The sequence below is a fragment of the Chelonoidis abingdonii genome, chromosome 9 (genome assembly GCF_003597395.2).
Source record: "Chelonoidis abingdonii isolate Lonesome George chromosome 9, CheloAbing_2.0, whole genome shotgun sequence".
NCBI lineage: Eukaryota > Metazoa > Chordata > Testudines > Testudinidae > Chelonoidis > Chelonoidis abingdonii.
Genome location: NC_133777.1, coordinates 44,954,669 through 44,972,365, shown reverse-complemented (window position 1 = coordinate 44,972,365; position 17,697 = coordinate 44,954,669). Strand labels below are relative to the sequence as shown.

The window sequence follows — 17,697 nt, the reverse complement described above, 5'->3', positions numbered from 1 at the left end:
TGCTGTTCATTTAGTGTGTTTAATAGAACAAGATCTCATCAACCATTTGTCAGCTAAACCCCCAAAATACATTAACTTTGGTTCCAGATTGCGCTTTAATAATCTTAAAATTGCATTAGTGTCATTTTGCACAATAGTAGCTAATTGGAATAGATAACAGGGGGCTGCTGTTATTCCCAGAACCTGGCCCATGTTGCACCAGGCATTTGGTGACTAAACTAAGGATCCGGTAATGTTAATTGCCTTCACTTGTACACTCTGATTAGGTACTGTTGATTATGCAAAATAACACTGATGCAACTTGAAGGTTGTTATCCCGTAATACAGCTAGAATAGGACTTGTAAATAATGCCCAGGCTAGACCTTTCAGAGGTCTGAGCACCTGATACACTGACAGCAGTGGAAGCTGTAGGTACAGAAAACCTGTGAAACACACTGTAGGTTCCTATCACACTAACAAAGGGTTCCTTGCACAAGTTATTAATTCAGTGGCCTAAGGTGTGTTAGGGGCTTGAGCCGTGATTAGAGTGATTGCAATCACTGTGGGGCAAGGCAGACAAGGGCTACAACATCCTGACATTTTATGTAGATGTCAGTGGTTCTGTTTTATGTTGAAAAAGCAGCTTTTTTTGGCTGGAGTGTTCTGTGGAACTGAGGGCAGGGCAGCTAGGAGGTACAAACTGTTAGTGGATGAAGGGCAGAGAAACTGGCCTAACCTTTAGTTTAACTAGTCTCTTAACTCAGAAGGAAAACAGCCTCAGATGGCTCCATTCAGGTGTGAGGTGCTTAGCCTAGCAGCAGCTGCTGGGAAAAAGTTTCCTCTGTCGGGCTGGGGTAAAGTTGACAATAGCTACGTTGTTCAAAAGGTGAGAGCTATTTTAGCAACAGGAAACTTTAAATGACCAAATTGGTATAACTAGCAGCAAGTTATGGGGAAGGGAGCACATTGAGGATCTTGCTGTGTTGCCTTTGCCAAATCATCTTCCTCAGTCAGGTGTCCCAACAACAGCCCTGGCTCAGGCTAATTACGTTATTTTCTTGAGCGCTAGTGATTGATTACCACAAAGGGCTGTATTTGAGAAGCCCTTAATATGGTCCCCTCCTCTCCATCACTGTGGGAATGGAATTGGTTCCAGCCTGTCACCACCAGAACAAACAGGAGAGCTGGACGTTGAAGGCAAATTACTCCACACACTTTAAAACTCCCACCAAACTGAGGCAGCGTGTTAGTAGGGTATCAAAGTGCCCCCTGCCTGCCGTAAGTCTGCTCTGCTCTGCTCTGCCAGCAAGAAACTTACACTATGGATGAAACTCCAATCTCCTTTCATTTGCTACTGGCTGAAGGGTGAGTCTATTACAAAGAAGTTTGCTCCCGCCCAGTCCCTGTCACCTCTACCTTGCAGGACTGACAGCACTGCGAACAGCTCTGAGGGAGGGAGCTCCTCTCCCAGTGTGAGCTAGCTGCCTGAGAAAAGGGGGCTGGAAATGCTTTCCCCAGGTTTTTGGACAACCCTGATGAGAGGCTGGGCTTTGGTAAACAGGCATGCAGGTTGCACACATCTCCCTCTGAGCAATGCAGAGTAGCCTCTCACATTATCGTCAATGAGCATAGCCTGAACTGGTGCCCCTCCTTCAGGCCTGCGTTCAGGGTCGTTTCACTTCTTGGACTGATCTGGCTTCCACTCACTTGTCCTGTTAATTTTTCTAGCTTCTCCCCTCCTCCAGTCCTTCCACTGACCTTACTACAGGGGGCTGGTAGAGCTTCCTCTGAGCCAGCTAAAAGGCTCACTTGCTAAAGGGGCATGATCCTCTCTGGGCTCTAACTGGAGAACTGGTCCAAGCTACTGCTTTAAAAGCTGTGCCGTCACTGTGGTTGGCCCTTGCTAAACCATCCTGCTGACTCAGCCCATCTCAGTGATTCAGCACCTAAGCACTGTGTGCAATGCTACAGCAGCCCTGCCCTCAAGGAAGGAGGGGATTGCACCTCAATTACCTCATGCAGTCCCACAGCAGCACTAATGGGCAGCTCATCAGAACCTCTTCTGGGTGCCATGGAGCAAAGAATCACTGGGACAAGGATGAGGCCAGGTGCTAATGTCACTGTATTGGCATCCAGCTGCGTTTTGCCTAAGCTCACAGTATGGTGAAGTCACTGCAGGCCATGCTGGGGGCAGCTGCCCTTCCCCGCTGCTTGAGTTAAGGGGTGGCAGTGAAGATTTTGCTCCCAACAGCCCAGCAGGCCCCACGCCTGCCCAGTCCGTCCAGTGCTGCTGTTCTATTCTGTGGTCAGCCTGCTTTTGCGCTTCTCTTTTCTCCGTTCTTGGGGCTCTGTAGGGGGTGTGGTCTCTTCGGGGCCTGTTTCTGAGCCCGGTTCAGGTTCCAGAGGCAACGACGGGGCCTTTGCAAGGGGAGCTGATGCTCCAGCACCTGACGATACAACACAGGGTTACAGTCACAGTCCCATACACTCCTCTTTATGCCACAGGAAACGTCCTCTAATTGTTAAAGCAAAAGGCCGTGCCTGTGCAGTGACCGAGGCATGTTGTATGAATTTGGATGAATTATATGGGCTAAAGGCATTAACACAGCCCAGTCACTGTCCAGCACTGACCAGTGTTAAACAAGGCTTGGTTTGACAGTCTCTTTGATGGTATCACAGATGGCAACAACTGTCCTTTTCGGGAACAGAGCAGAAGTTAGTTGAGGTGAGCTGAAGCTTTTGTTATTGCTACTGTTGGTAAAGTCCTCTCATCCTTGGTGGTGGCTGGGATTCAGCTGGAGCTGGCAGAAGTGGTGATATTGTCTGGGTCCCTCTCTCTGGCCTCGTCTGGACACCTCTCAGGAGCATGATGAAGGCGGCCTGGGGTCCCATGATGGTGGAGCTTCCTCCAGTCGCCTCTGATTGTTCTTCCCTGCTTCTTTTTGTTCCTTCATACTTTTCCCACAAAATATTTCTTTTAAGGACTCAGAAAGGGCGTGGTGGGTGAAATACCCCAGCCCAGCCCCACACTATTGTGTCCACCAGTTAGGCTTAGTATCCGACACATTCATTAATTTCCAGTTCTGCATCTTCTGTTCTTAACAAGCACCATTTCAACAGTAAGTGGGGAAGGAGCTGTAAGGGGAGTGGGGGCAAAGTGTTGCTGGATTAGAGTGGGTGTGGGAGGCATGGGGGGAGTAGGAAAGGCCAGAGGCAATGCATGGAGTGGTCACATTTCCTCCCCCCTCCAAAATGTTACGTGTCACCTCTTGTGTGTTCACTTCCTTCTTCATGTTATTTCTTCTTTCCTATCCCTCTCCTTTTCCCTTCTGTCTAATAAGAGTCTGGCCTAGCTGGCCAAGACTGCATATTCTGCAATACTGCTGTGAGCCTATGCCCAGAGAGGAAATGAAAAGCAATGCCCTGAAGAGCCCAAGGCTGGTACAAGTTTGCCAGGTATCAGAGTGGCTGACGGGACCATGTGCTGGGCCTGTGTTTTTCCAGCAGTGAGTTTGCAAGTGAAAGTCAACACTAGAGACAGAAGCTGCATTTTTTATCTGTGCTGTTCTTTTCTCTCCCCTTTTGTTGGCGTTTGTCCTATTTTGTCTTCTTAGGAAACAGGGTCGGACTTTAGCAACAACAGCAGCTCCAGCCCAGCTCAACTAACTTCTCTTTTCTCTCCAAAGGACAGTTATTACTATGTTAATAACTCTTCTAAAAATGCTCCCCTGTTGTTAAAATGAAAGCCTTGTTTAATGCTTTACATTTCAAAGGCTATAACTGTTTTTCCCTGTTTTTCTGTATCTTTACTGAAAGGTTACAAAGGCATTCAATGGTGTGTTTGCCATAGTACTGGGCAAGCTGAAGTCTCTGTGTGTTAAACACTGAACCGTGTTTAACGCAGTCTCATGTTGGACAGTTTCAGAGTCAAGTTCACACTTTTGACTCTTTCGACCTGTGACCAGGTGGACTGGGCACTGAGGCCCCCTCCTGGAGGCCTTGTGGGCCTGCCCCCCAGAAAAGAGCAATAGAAAGGTCCTCCAAGCTGCCTAGAACAGCAGCGGGCTGGATAGATCAGTCCACTGACAGGGACTGGGGGAGTCCGGGGAGAGGAAGGAGCTGGTTGCTGGGATTCAACTAGGATGGGACACGGGGAAGTGGCCCGGGGAAATGTAGAGCAGCAATTACTAAAGACGCAGCATGAAGCTGCTATGCTTAAAAGGTTCCCTGGGTTGGGACCCAGAGCAGTGTGTGGGACTGGGAAGGGAGGGAATTAGAACTGGGGCATCCCATGGAAGCGGGCTGCACTGGGACTGACTCAGCAGGGAGCTGTGGTCAGCAAACTGAGCCCAAGGGGGGTGGCTCAGCAGGAAGCTGGGATCGTTGAGGACTCAAGTATGGGCAAAGAGTCCCCAGGGAAGAAGCCCTTGGGGCACTGCTCAGTTCCAGAGTAGGAGCCTTGCAACCTAGCCGGGCCAAGCAAGGATACCGTGCTGGGCCCTGCTGGACTGGTTAAAGACTGAGCCCAGGCAGAGCTGCAGAGGAGGACACACCAACTGAGGGCACCACGATGGGCCCTGCTGGACTGTTTTAGAAGACTGCGCCCAGGGAGGGCTCCAGGACACTGGGAACATTTTGGATTGTGTACCCCGGGAGGGGTTTGTTGCACACATGGACAGAGTGTGACTTGGCCAGAGGGCTGAGTCTCCAAAGACTTGCCTGAGAAGCGCAGTGGCCAAAAGGGGGCACTGTGAGCAGAGAAATGGAGGACACTGCAGGTGCACACACACTCAACCAGGGGTGCTTGTGAGAGGTGAGTGTATTCTGTTACAGGACCATCTGTTCCATCCAGATTAACACAACACGCCCCAACAGTGTCAACAAGGAGTAGCCTGTCTCGCAGCTGCCCATTGACTGATGATGATTTTATTCTATTTTCTATCTGCAGTAGGATGGAACTCACTAAAAGGGAGGGCTCTGGCTGCTGCTTGAGTTACCTGGAACAGCCCAGTGTTTGTTTTGTGAATGAGAGGATGGCCCCCCTCCATCTTCTCCCCTCTACCAGGAGCCTACCTCTCTCTTCTGCCCCCTCCAATCTCAGCCATTTTGTTTTCTAATGAAGGAAGACAAGGGATCCCAGTGTTGACATCACCTCCATCCCAGAACCAAGGGAGGAAACTGATTTCATGGTCACACACTCACCAGCATGGCTGGGACAGGAAGAGAAACTGTTCAATTTCAGCAACCTCATAGGAGCACTACGCTATAAAACACAGTGCTCGTACTCCATAGGGAGAACACTTTTGTTCTACACACACTTAACGCATGGAGTTGGGCTTGTCACATGCCAAGTTCTTGTGCCTACATGTGAGACATGCAAGTGTCCTGCGAAATATACTCCATATCCCAGGGTACAGGGAATGGGACAGATGTGCCCACTTGGCAGTGAATACTTCCTCTAATTCCAACACCCTCTCCTCTCATGCCATACAGAGATGCAAGAGACCTACCTGTAGAAAGCTGCATAGTCTTCCCATACCCAGCTGCTGAAGACATGGCCTGACCCAGGGCTTGGTTAGAGCCCAGAGGTTGCTGAGTGCTAGAGGGTTTGCTAGATGCAGCAGCTCCCTGCTTTGATTTGGAATCTTTGACGGGTTTAGTCCAGACCAGACTCTCCCCCGCCTGCAGGGCAGCTCCCACCTTCTGGGCCACATCCACCATCTTCTCGTGCAACAGAAAGAAAGAAAGAAAGGAGAAAATCACCATCAGGAACACTTTCGGCAGGAGCCAGGGTAGCAGCGCCTGTTCAAGCGGGGACCACTATGCCTCAGCTTCCAACTGTGGGTTTTAGCAGCAGCTTCACTCTAGAGCTGGGCTTACAGCAAGGACCGTGACCAGCTTGGAGGGAACGTGACACACAGTGTAAGGGTTTCCCAACAGGAAATGGCAACTCACAGTGGCCTCCACTCTGGTCGTAGGCGTGGGAGTAAGTGGTGCCCCTCGCTGAAGGTGCATTCTTTTTCAAGAAAGGCAGGCTGTGCAATACACTACAGCTCGACACTCAGCCCTGAGAAACCTGGGTGAGGAGGAGCTGATTGTGAAGGTTTCAGATGAGGTCACTGACTTCCCCAAATCTCACACACTCAGAGGATGGGAGATGGAAGGAGACACTGCATTTTGTTTCTTACCAGGAGCTACGAGCTCAGATTCCAGTATCACAATACACTGCACAGAGTTACACGTAACTGGCTAGCACAGCCACAGTGCTGTAGAGAAGCACAGCTCTGAAAATCCATTTGCTTCCGAAAGAATCCTGACTTTTTGTTCACAGATTGAAAGGCCTATTTTAATAGCAGAGATGAAGCAAGTAGCTTTCACTGGGCACCTGGTCCAGCTAGATAACTGACCCATTCTCTATTAACTGGACTCTGGTCCCAAAAGGTATAGGGGTCCCTCCTGCTCACTGGATAACACTCAGTGGGTTAACATGCTGTACAGAGGCATGGTTTCCAAAGAGCACTGAAAGATTCACATTAATTGGGCCATGCAGACCCTCCTGGGGCACAGTGAAGGTTCCCTAATGGTTCTGACCCAGCTAGGGGGCACCTCAGAACCTTTAGGGACCCTTCAGTGTGCCCCAGCAGGGTCTACTAAAACCAATTAATGCACCACATATCAGTGCACTCCAGATGTCCCCCCATCGCCATACCCCACCATGCGGACAAGTCCTCTTACAGCACAGGATCACCAGCTATTTGCTTCCAGCTGGCTGTTCTTATTAACGTACCTCAGGATCAAAGTCGAGAGTGCTGTTCTCCTTCAGGGCATTGACCTTCTTCTCCATCTCATGGTATTGGCATAGTGCTCCCTTCTTATCCCCCTGGTTGTAGAGCAGCACAGCGTAGTTCAGATTGACCAGGGGATTGCACCTGGAGCAGATATACCACAGGATCAGTAACATACACTGGATCAGTAACATACACTGCCAAGAGTAACATTCTTAAATCTCAGATGAGAACCTATCCTGATACTAGCACTGTGCTGAGCTGGCTACATCTGGCAAAGCTGGAGATCCCACGCTACATAGACTACTAAACCAAACAGCCTCCAGGTGCTCCGCATGTAACCACGGCAACCTTCCTGGGAAGCAAGTGCTCAGAGCGATGCAGTGAGATTGCTCCAGTGTTAACGTTAAGTTTTTTTTGAGCGCGAACACAGTCCCCCACAAATTATGCAGTCAAGTTTCCCACATTTGGGGAAATCGCAGGGGTCAGAACACCCGCAGTGCAATGGAGGAGCCAGTTGTTCAGCTGTTTCTAGTTGAAGCCCCCAGTTTCTGCTGCTCCTAACCTTTCAGGCTGACATGTTCCATGCTTGATCTCTGCTGGAAAGCAAGTTGTTTTTTAAAGACCGAGCACATTTGGTTCAGCAATTCTGAAGCAGGAAAAATAATACACTTTCCTCACCCACAAAAAAACTGTGCAACATTTGGGACCAGCTCTACAGGCAAAATGGCTGGGGCTGTCACTTACAGTGGGGTGCAGGAATGGCCCCAATGAGACGGTGTGCATGAGTGTGTTCTGGCTAAGAGCGGGTTTACTGCAGAGCTCCTAGAGAACACCGGGGCAGGGTGAGCTTCTCTGCTTCTTGGCAGGTGTGTAGCTATGGAGGCACCTGAGGAAGCCTGGCTGACAGAGAAGCCGTGAACACAAACTGGGTTTGTGTGCACAGTTGTATACAACTTGCTCCAAAATGGCAGCAGGCACCCCCAGTTTGGTGGGGAAATTTGTGCTCAGTGAACTTTGTGCACTGAGCGAGTGAAGTATTCCACGCAAACCTGGTTTCAATGTTAATGGCTCCTCCGACTGCTTAGCCTCCTGCTAAAGTCCCTCTCTCCAAGCTAAACCTGGGTGGCCAAGTGTCTTTGTACCCAAGGACCATCCAAGGACCACTGGAGGGGAGCCCCACTGTTGCATTCCTTAGCAGATCTGCAGTTGGAGTAAGTGCCTGTAAATGATATTTTGAGCTGCACTGTGCGGCACCTTTGTACAAATTTCCTCCATGTCTCCCATCCCCTGCCCCTGGGGGAGCTGGGTGAATTAGCAGCTGCGAAGTCAGGCTACTTGTCAACAGGAGAAGGTAGGAAGCATCCTATGGATCCCTCATCTGAGCACCCGCAAATCTTAAAGTGCCCAGTGGTTCAGTGTTCGGGGGGTCTTTACACTGTGCTGGGAGAGCCCTGCTCTGAAGATTTGCAGAAGGACTCTCTCCTAACAACTGTGGGACAAGACAAGCTAGTGGCGTAAGACCACAGGGTTCCAGGTTCTGGAGCTGACACATGCCACTGACGGTGTCTGACAAGCCAGCAGAGCCTCAGGATGCTGCAGAACAAAGTTCTCACATCCTTTCATCCCTATCTTCCTTCCCTTCCACCCAAACAGTCTGTGAGAAGTTCCATACAAGGACAATGTTAAAAATGTGTCAAAGATTAACTTTGCTCCTTTATGTGTATACAGTCTAAGAGAAACAGTTGGTGGTCCTGTAACTGAGGACTGTCTTAATGCGTGTGCACAAAAAGGCTGTGGCATTCCCTGATGTCGGAGTGCTGTGCGCTGCAGTCCTACCATTCTGGATGCAATGCTTAATCTATTTCAGAAACGCAGTTTGGCTCCCAGAATTCTCATTCTCCAAAACTTCCAGGGTCTTAGTTAATGCACAGTAACCCCATGCAGTTGCTTTCCCTCTGGCAGTTCCTGCAGTGCTCTGACAGCGCCAGTTGTGTGGGCAAGCTAAACAAGCGAAACAGTTGACTCCCTCTGCTCTCTTTTGGTTTATGGACATCAGTGGCCAGGTCCCCTTTCTTCCTTGAACAGATAACACGGCTTACATTCTAACTGAGATTCCCACATTTTGCCTGCACTGACAACTCACTAGGAGTCTGAACTCGGCACAATCTTTGTAGAAAACTGAGCAAAGTGTGTCTGCCTCCTCGTGGATACAAACAGGTGATCCACTGAGACAACAGGTCCCAGCAGGCAATGCTCTGTCTTGATCCAAGTGGCCTGATGCTTGCAGTTCATTCTGACTTGCAGGCTGAGAGGTAGAGGGCCATGGGCTCTGTTTGGCAAGGCCCTCTATAGAATCAGAATCACCTTCCAAGGGGAGGGAGACTAATAAGCAAGTGGATTAGAGGCACAATTTATAGTTGTACTTCTCCCCCAGGGAGGATGACCTTGCATGTAAGAGCAAGGATGAAGCATCTGCATCTATTCCAACACATGCAGAGCAAGTGGGCAGTGCTTCTGAACACCAATCAATAAAGTCGCATGAGGGGGCTGACACCCAGTCCCGGTGTGAAAAGAGGCTGTTGGTGCTGGCCAAGGAGACCAGCACCTTTACTCTCTCCTACAAGACACAGGCCACGCTCTTTGTGAAAGGTTCGAGTGCTGGAGACTGAAGCTTTGCAGACACTGATAAGCAGCAAATCAGACTGTGTGCAGACCATGACCAGTGTTCCCTCTAATTTTTCCCACCCATGTGCAGAATAAATTTTGTTATGTGACACATCACCTTCCTATTGGTGCACATAACAAAATTCATGTGGTGGGGTCGGGCCAAGGAGTTCAGAGTGTGGGAGGGGGCTCCAGGTGGGGGCAGAGGGTTGGGGTGCAGGGTGTGGGTTGGGGTGTGTGAGGGCTCTGACTAGGGGTATGGGCTCTGGGGTAGGGCCAGGGATGAGGGACTCAGTGCTGGGACAGAGGGTGGAGGTGTGGGGCTGAGCGCTCTGGCTGATGGTGTGGGCTATGGGGTGGGGCTGGGGATGAGGATTTTGGGGTGCACTAGGGCTCCCCAGGACTACGGTGGAGAGGGAGGACTCCTCGCCCCAGCTCTGTCTCCCCGCAGCAGCACCTGGGCTCAGGGGGAGAGGCAGATCCAAGTTGGGTCAGGGCCGGGGGAGGGGCACCTCTCCCCCTGCCATGGCAGGTCCGGGGCCAGGCTGGGGTGCCTGTCCCCTGGACACGGCAGGTCTGGGGCTGGGCTGGGTCGGGTCGGGGCCAGGGCACATGTCCCCCGGCCGCGGCAGGTCTGGGGCTGGGCTGGGTCAGGGAAGGGGGAGGGGCTCCGCAGCAGGTCTGGGGCTTGAGGAGAGGCATCTCTCCCTGCCGCAGCCCTGAGTGCCAGCACGTCGTATAATAGGCAGCTGCGCAGCTTAGCAGAAATTTAGGCCATGACTATGGGTCACGAGTAAGCAATGCGACAATGCTGTAACCAAGGAAACTGTTAAAAAAGTGATCTGATCACGTTTAGGACCTAACTTATTAATTTCTGTCAACACAGAAGCTATTTCTAAAGAACTGATCCCACATCTAAAAACCTCACTGCCTCTGTCAGAGCTCAGGAAATAGATACACCATGGAGAACAACCTTTATGCAAAAAACACTGGAGTGGGGGTAGGCGAGAGCTGATTTAGATGAGCTGTCCCCAAAGAGCAGAGAAGGAAGTGGACAGGTAAGACAATCATTATTTAAGGAAGCAATGGGAGACAGGAGACCTGTATATTAGCCACTGCCAGAAAAAGAGGAGACATCTTTGGCCACGTCTAGACTACCCGCCGTATCGGCGGGTTAAAATCGATTGCTCGGGGATCGATATATCGCGTCTCATCTAGACGCGATATATCGATCCCTGCGCGCGATTATATCGATTCCGGAACTCCACCAACCCCAACGGAGTTCCGGAATCGACATGGCGAGCCGCGGACATCGATCCCGCGTGGTGAGGACGGGTGAGTAAATCGATTTTAGATATTCGACTTCAGCTACGTTATTCACGTAGCTGAAGTTGCGTATCTAAAATCGATTTTCCCCCGTAGTGTAGACCAGCCCTTTTATAAAGACACCCACAAGCTCCTTTTCTTTCCAGACCTCAGTCTGGCACCCAGGGCAAATATCACGCTGCTGCTGCTGCTGCAGCAGCTATAAAAATTATTTATTGAGAAACTGTAATCAAGTGTGAGATATGCCAGAAGAGAATATCCGTGGGAATGGGATAACTGGAGAGAGTACAAGGGATGTCAACTGAACAAACCACAGAGATCCAAGCCTTAAAACAGCCTGAGTTTGCCTCTCAGCAATGAATGGCCGTTGGCTTTAATGTCAGCTTTTATGCGGTTTTGTTTTTTTGCTAATTCTACATGGCTGTGGCATCATGAGAGTGCCAGGTAGTTAGGCAGCATTTGTAAAGCTGAATTCTTTGATCTACCCACAAAACACACTACCAAGCAGCCAGAATGCGCTCCTTAACTCATCTGATCCCCTGACAACACACAGAGGGGCTTAGATTCTGAAAGCTGGAAGAAAGATAAAGGACTTGTGGGCAGTGAATCTGGTTTGAATGCTTGTTTCAGATATGCAGCGTGCTCCCTTATTGTAGGTATATTGTGTAGTGTTCCCAAGTTACCTATGACACGTTATTGGCAAAGGTGCAGTTTGACTTTCAAAAGCAACTCAGTAAAAAGTGCACAATGGGGAACTGTGTACCTTGTCTCTCAATAACTCGTGTCTAAATGTGCTCAGTTTATGAGCTTTCAAACAGCCTTGCAAATTCTCATCAGGTTCCCTAAGTCAGCCTAAGATTTTCCTCCCTACACCTCTTCACAAGTAACATTATGCAGGCCCCATTTCTTCAATGAGATTGCATGGTTGTAGTGGGAACTGAGGGCAGGATTTGTGTACATGATTTGACTACAGTTAACAATTCTGCTGATGCCATGATTGGGAAGAGACTCCAGCTGTCTCTCCCAGTGCTGTGTAGGGCTAACAGGAGTAAGAACTTTGCTACTAAAGTGAGCAGGTCAACTCTCAATATATTAGGATTAAGACTTACTGGTCCAGCGCTACAGCTTGCTCATAGGATCGTTTAGCATTCTCAACATCTTCGAGGTTTGTCAGAGCCACTGTCCGAAGAAACACAGAAACTCAAATAAGCTCACTAGCAGTGCAAAGCCTCCAATGCACTCCTCAGAAATGGATTCTTCTGCTTTCCCAGGCATAGAGCCTATTTGCAAAGGATAGTTCTGAATGTCAATGCTTTATTCCACTGCTCTTGGAACTTCTGCATTGGAATCAGGAACAGCAATGACACCTCCACAGGAACTGATTTTAAACTGTTTAGCTAGCTGAAAGCATGGGACAAACATTCCTATTAAACCTGTCAATCAAGATTTTTGTAGCTAGCTATGCCCACTCCACGGTATGCCTTGCTTATATGCAGAAACCAATACCACTATGAACACCTCCACACCCAGCCAACTGCAGTAAAGTAAGTAAATGGAAAGAAAATGGTGAATTCTCTGTAACTTGAAGTCTTTAAACTATGATTTGAGGACTTCAGTAACTCAGCCTGAGGTTATGGGACTATTTCAGGAGTGTGAGTGGGGAGGTGTGTGAGGTTCTGTGGCCTGCGATGTGCAGGAGGTCAGACTAGATGATCACGATGGTTTCTTCTGATCTTAAAGTGTGTGAGACCAGAAGTTGAGTCCCAGAAAGAAGAGAGACATTAGCTATCTGTCTGGATTCTAGGCATCCTGCACTTAAGCTACCTGCTCAAAGTCAGGGCTTCTATACAGGTTACCCAGTGGCGAATTTAGAATTAGTGGGGCCCTGTGCTCAGCTTCCTTTTTGGGACCCAGCCAAGAAAAAGAACATTCTCTCTTATCTCCCCCCGCCCGTTTTTCATTCTTTTTTTCTTCATCTTCCTCCTATAAGTAATAGCAAGGAAATGAAAATAAAGTGAGGTAGCTTGATTGTTTTTGTAGTCTAACTTATTTTCCATAGACCACTTGAAAATGGCTGAGGGTCTCGGCGGACCACTTAATGATTTTTCCAAACACTGTTTGTACCGTTAGCTAACTATTATAAAGCACTTTGGATAAGAGCGTTTTATAAAAAAAAAAAAATGTAAAAAAAAAAACCATTGGGGTACATGGTCTGGCCACGAGTTAGGGTGCGGGAGGGGGCACAGGGCTGGGACAGGGAGTTGGGGTGTGGAGCGCTTACCTGGGCAGGTCCTGTTTGGTGTGAGGGGTGCAGGTGGGGGTGTGTGCAGGAGTCAGGGTGGGCAGGGGGCTGTAGGAGTCAGGGTGGGCAGGGAGTGTGTGGGTGGGTGCAGGAGTCAGGATTGGGGGTGCAGGGTCTGGGAGGAAGTTAGGGTGCAGGAGGGAGCTCAGGACTGGCCAGGAGTTAGGATGCAGGAGGGGGCTTGGGGTTGGGGTGTGGAGTGTTTACCTGGGGCAGCTCCCATTTGGTGTGCGGGGTGCAGGGGGGAATGTGTCATAAGGGGGGGGGGAGGGTGCGGAGCTCCTGTTGGTGCTCAGCGGGGATGTGGGGGGGGGCGCAAAGGTCAGGGCAGGGATGTGAGGGAGGCTGGGTTGATGTGAGAGAGGGATGCAGAAGTCGGGGCTTAGGGGTGCGGGTCTGGGAGGATTAGGGGGAATTTTTGCAAGGTGGGGGGGAAGGGGGCCTTCAGGGGAGTTGGGCAAGGGTAGGGTGTGGAGCGCTTACCTGGCAGGCTTCCCATTGGTGCAAAGGGGTGCAGGTGGGTATGTTGGAGTTGGGGAGGTATCAGGACTCCCATTTGTGTGTCTCAGTAAATGGTTGGGGATTGTTAGGGTGGGATGCAGTTGAGTCTAGGGCATGGGGGGCGGTGGTGTTATTGTGCTTGTGGGGGCTACTCAGTGTTAGGAGGCAGGTTGCTGGGAGAGTCCTAATAGTGGGGGCAGGAGTCAGGGCAGGGGGCTGGGGTGGTGGGGGTGCTTCCAGCCCCCTACCCTGAGTGGCTCACAGCAGGGGTTTGGGGGGGTATGTGTAGGGTGAATGTGGGGGCCACACCTTTGCTCCGCCCTGCCTGGATTCCATCCCCTTCCCCAAGGCCCTGCCCCCACCTCCTCCCCCGAGCACTGGCAAACAGCTGTTTGGGGTGGGAGAAGCGGCACGCTCAGGGGAGGAGGCGGGGGAGGGGAAAGCCTGGCTGCTGGTGGGTGCGGAACCTGCAGCATGAGCCCTAGGAGCCGGCAGGACCAAGCTTTTGCCCCTGCAGCTGCCCGACCCTTGGGCCCTCTGTTGTTGGGGGGCCCCATGCCAGGGCACCCTGTGTTTTACTGTAAATCCACCTCTGATGTTACCCAGGTTGTTTAATCTCCCAGCGCCTCTGCCAGAGTAGACAGAACAAGGTGAATCCCCCTCTTGAATGTACACAATCCCCTTACCAGTGGGCTTGCAATGCCTGGTTTCTAGTTTTTCTAACCTTGGATTTAGTGCTGGTGAGGAGTGCCAGACTGAGGATACCACAGAAACCCCAGTGCTCTAAGCACAGAAGTCATTGCATGAGCAGCACCAGTGCCAGCTTCTCTGCATCACCCCACAATGGTCCTCCCACAAAAGCTGGGATCAGCCATAGTGGTTTGGGGGGACTACACACTAGTCTATAGCAAAAACTGTATTTCGGCAAGCGAGAAAGCATTGACTTTTGGTCACTGCTGATCTGATTTCAAACCAGCTCATGACCTGGTGATGAAAAACTTTTGAATACCAGAGTGCTGAGTTATCCAGTCTCAGATAACAACTTGCATCACCTCTTGCTTTCCCACCGTAAAATCTGGTATTTCCCAAAGACGATATTCATACAGCTCTGCGGGGTAGGAGTAAGGGGAGAGGGCAGAAGGGAAGGGTCATTTACCTGCCAGGAGCATGTAGAGCTCTCCCATCCGGGGCTGGAAGTTGACAGCGGCGCTGAGAAAATGGAAAGCAGATGCATACTGGTGCATTGTCAGGTGGACTAGCCCCGAATTGTACAGAATCTTCCAGTCAAAAGGAGCTAAGTAGTTGGCTCGCTTAAGGCAACTGATAGCCTGCAAAGAGGAACGACACTGCTAGTAACATGCCCTGAGTGGTCAAGACTTTCTCCAGTCTCCACCACAGAGGGAGGCTCCTTGTTTTATATTTGTTCTTACACAAATCAGATTAAATATAGTTGGAAATGGAAGGGAACCAGGCACTTACTGCCACGTATTTCTTCTTGCCGAAGAAGCACATTCCAATGTTGTTCCATAATGGGGGGCTTTCAGGCATGGTGTAGGCTATTACCCTGTACTTGGTGAGGGCTACATCAAAATCACCGTGAGTCTGCATCATACTGCCAGCTGCCAAGATAGCCTTCAAAAGAGCTCGACAGTGAGTGGTTGAGACACTGAGCTTCCCCAAATACGGTGAGGAGAAAATGCTACAAAGTTATTAAACTAAAAACAAGGCCAATGGTTTGAGTGAAGATTCTCTTTGGGGAATGCTCTGCTAGAGAATTGAGAACAATTGGGAAATCTACATCCTGGCTCGGAGAGGGCAGGGCATTGGGAAGGGTCCCACACTTTCCACATTCTCTTTCCTGTTCAAAGTGGCTAATAAACGCTACATCCTGACTAGCTAATACTCTTTCAGTGATTCAAAATAACAGCTTCCAGAAGTCTGGGCTCTGAAAAGGTCCAGATACTAATTGTTTCTTTTATATGACAAACTGGAACAGAAACCTTCTCAGGGCAACTTAAGGGGAGATGAAAACATTCCTTAACTCCAAGGCATGTATAGCAAACCCTGGATAGTTCACACTACTGGCTAAGGGTTACAGCAAACTACTGAACATATGGATTAAAAAGAAAATCAAAGATACTGCACCAAAATTAACTTAATTAAAACTAAACTACATTTGTCTAATAAATTATTTGTAATACTTCACAGTGAGCTGGCGTAAAGTCTGGAAAATTAATGTAGTCTTCATCATAATAATACTTGGTTTGTATTTATTCATTGCTTTGCCAACCATAGATCTCAAAATGATTTACATTATCCCCATTATTCAGATCCCATCCTCAACTAGCTAGACGAAAGTTACCCCTCACTATAGCTCAGAGAGAGAGACCGTGTAAGAATTATGATCTGTGCAGACTAGCGAAGGAATGATGTTCCACCACACCATCCTTATTCACTTGTGTCTGTGTTCTGCTTCAGAAAGTTGCAGAGGTACACTGAATTCCCAGGAATGTGGTGCACAGCTCTCACGATGAATTGCAATAGTTTGAAGTAATAGGTTAGAGAAAAGCAATTTCCATTTGTTTAAAATTCTTCTATGGAAAATATATGAAACTTTCCATTATAAGCAAATAGGCCCTACAGATAACACCCTCTAGCCTCATCAAATGGAAGTCACAGAAATGAGTTTTGGAGCAAGCTTTTTGGGAGCATGGCCCCCTTTTCAGCCCATGCTCTGGTACTGGGGATATTTTACACAAGAATTAGTTTTTATGGGCCTAATGCCATCACTAACTTGACTTGTATATATTCTTTATGGTACCTTATAATTGGTGGGATCATATGTAAGTGCATTTCCAAGATGTTCAAATGCCTTCTGATAAACCCCAAGCTGGGAAAAGACAAAGGAGTGTCAGAAATGCAGGCTCAGAAGGGTTAAATGTGCAGATAACAAACAGTGTTTTTGGTTATCACTTAAAGTAAGGGATTCAGAAGAGTTAGCTTTATTCTGTTGCAGTTACACTCTCACGTGTGCAGTGCTCTTACTTCACAATCCACAATCAGCTGGAACAAAACGGATTCCTCTGATAAAAGAGGGAACACAACTCAACCTGATGCAGACTGTCTAGCCCAGAAAATAGATTTCTATATAGTTGTGTTGGGGAATAAGAATGAATTGGAGAGTTTTTTCTACAGAGGAACAGGGACTGACTTCCTGAGCACCATAAGCCACAGCACAGATTCCCTGACCACTTTTCCTCCCTCTCCGTGCTCTCCACAGCGCCCTTCCCTGGACAGAAATGCCCCAAAGTCTATCTGCTTAGACTGCCCTCAACTACTGAAGTCAATGGGACTTGAGTGCTCAGCAGCATTGCAGGCCCATACAGTAGTCAGGCTAACCCTGATCACATGCTTAAGTCCCACTGGATTAAATGGAGATGCTCAGGAATTACACTGGTATAATTAAGATATCAATTCAATCCATTATTCAAACTCCATTACCTTCCTCCTCCCCCAGAACTGCCCCAGTGCCTATTGACAGAAGGTATCTAACCCTGCTGTGACTCATGGAGACAATCAATACTGGCAAGGTATTTGGAGTGAATTTTGGAGTCCAGGGATGTGACACACCACAAACAAGGGAAGTCACAGTGTGGACAGTTGTGCAAGTTTCTGCCCATGCTACTCTGCCCAAGCACCATACTTCGCTCTGCCTCTCCTGCTCCCTCCACAGCTCTACTGATGTCTTTCAGTCTTGGCCTGCAGCCCCCTTGAGCAAAAGATGACAGCTGTACCAAATACTGCAGTGAGGAGGTAGTTTGGGAGACAGATGATCTTTTGCTCATGACCCAAGTCCCCAGTGATAAACGTGTTTGTGTTATTTAAATCAAGTCCCCAGTGATAAACGTGCTTGTGTTATTTAAATTTTCTCCAAGGTGCATTAGTATTAAACAATTTAATGGCTGCTCTCCTAGGAGAATAACTTGCTAAGCTCCATCCCCAGAAACAAGTTAATTACTAGTCAAGTTTTATTGTACTTGGGAGAATGAGTAACACAATTAGGGCAGTAGCCAAACAGAATTCCTCAGAACCAGGAAATCAATTTACTCCCCTTCAGGAGCCAAATGAGAAAAGAA

General features: G+C 49.0%; 1 protein-coding gene across 17 annotated transcripts in view; it reads right to left on the bottom strand.

Moving 5' to 3' along the window:
• BBS4 (Bardet-Biedl syndrome 4) overlaps nt 1-17,697 on the bottom strand; it is a 94,586-nt gene continuing 76,889 nt past the window's right edge. For 16 of the 17 annotated variants that reach the window (XM_032805332.2, XM_032805333.2, XM_032805341.2 and 13 more), the window contains 7 exons: nt 16,383-16,451; nt 15,041-15,193; nt 14,718-14,889; nt 11,868-11,937; nt 6,768-6,909; nt 5,491-5,701; nt 1-2,427 (listed from right to left, as the gene is read on the bottom strand). In XM_032805332.2, the coding sequence (XP_032661223.1) occupies nt 2,276-2,427; nt 5,491-5,701; nt 6,768-6,909; nt 11,868-11,937; nt 14,718-14,889; nt 15,041-15,193; nt 16,383-16,451 (969 nt within the window). In that variant the 3' untranslated portion in view covers nt 1-2,275. The remainder of the gene's footprint in view (nt 2,428-5,490; nt 5,702-6,767; nt 6,910-11,867; nt 11,938-14,717; nt 14,890-15,040; nt 15,194-16,382; nt 16,452-17,697) is intronic. The other variant, XM_032805335.2, reaches the window with a different exon arrangement.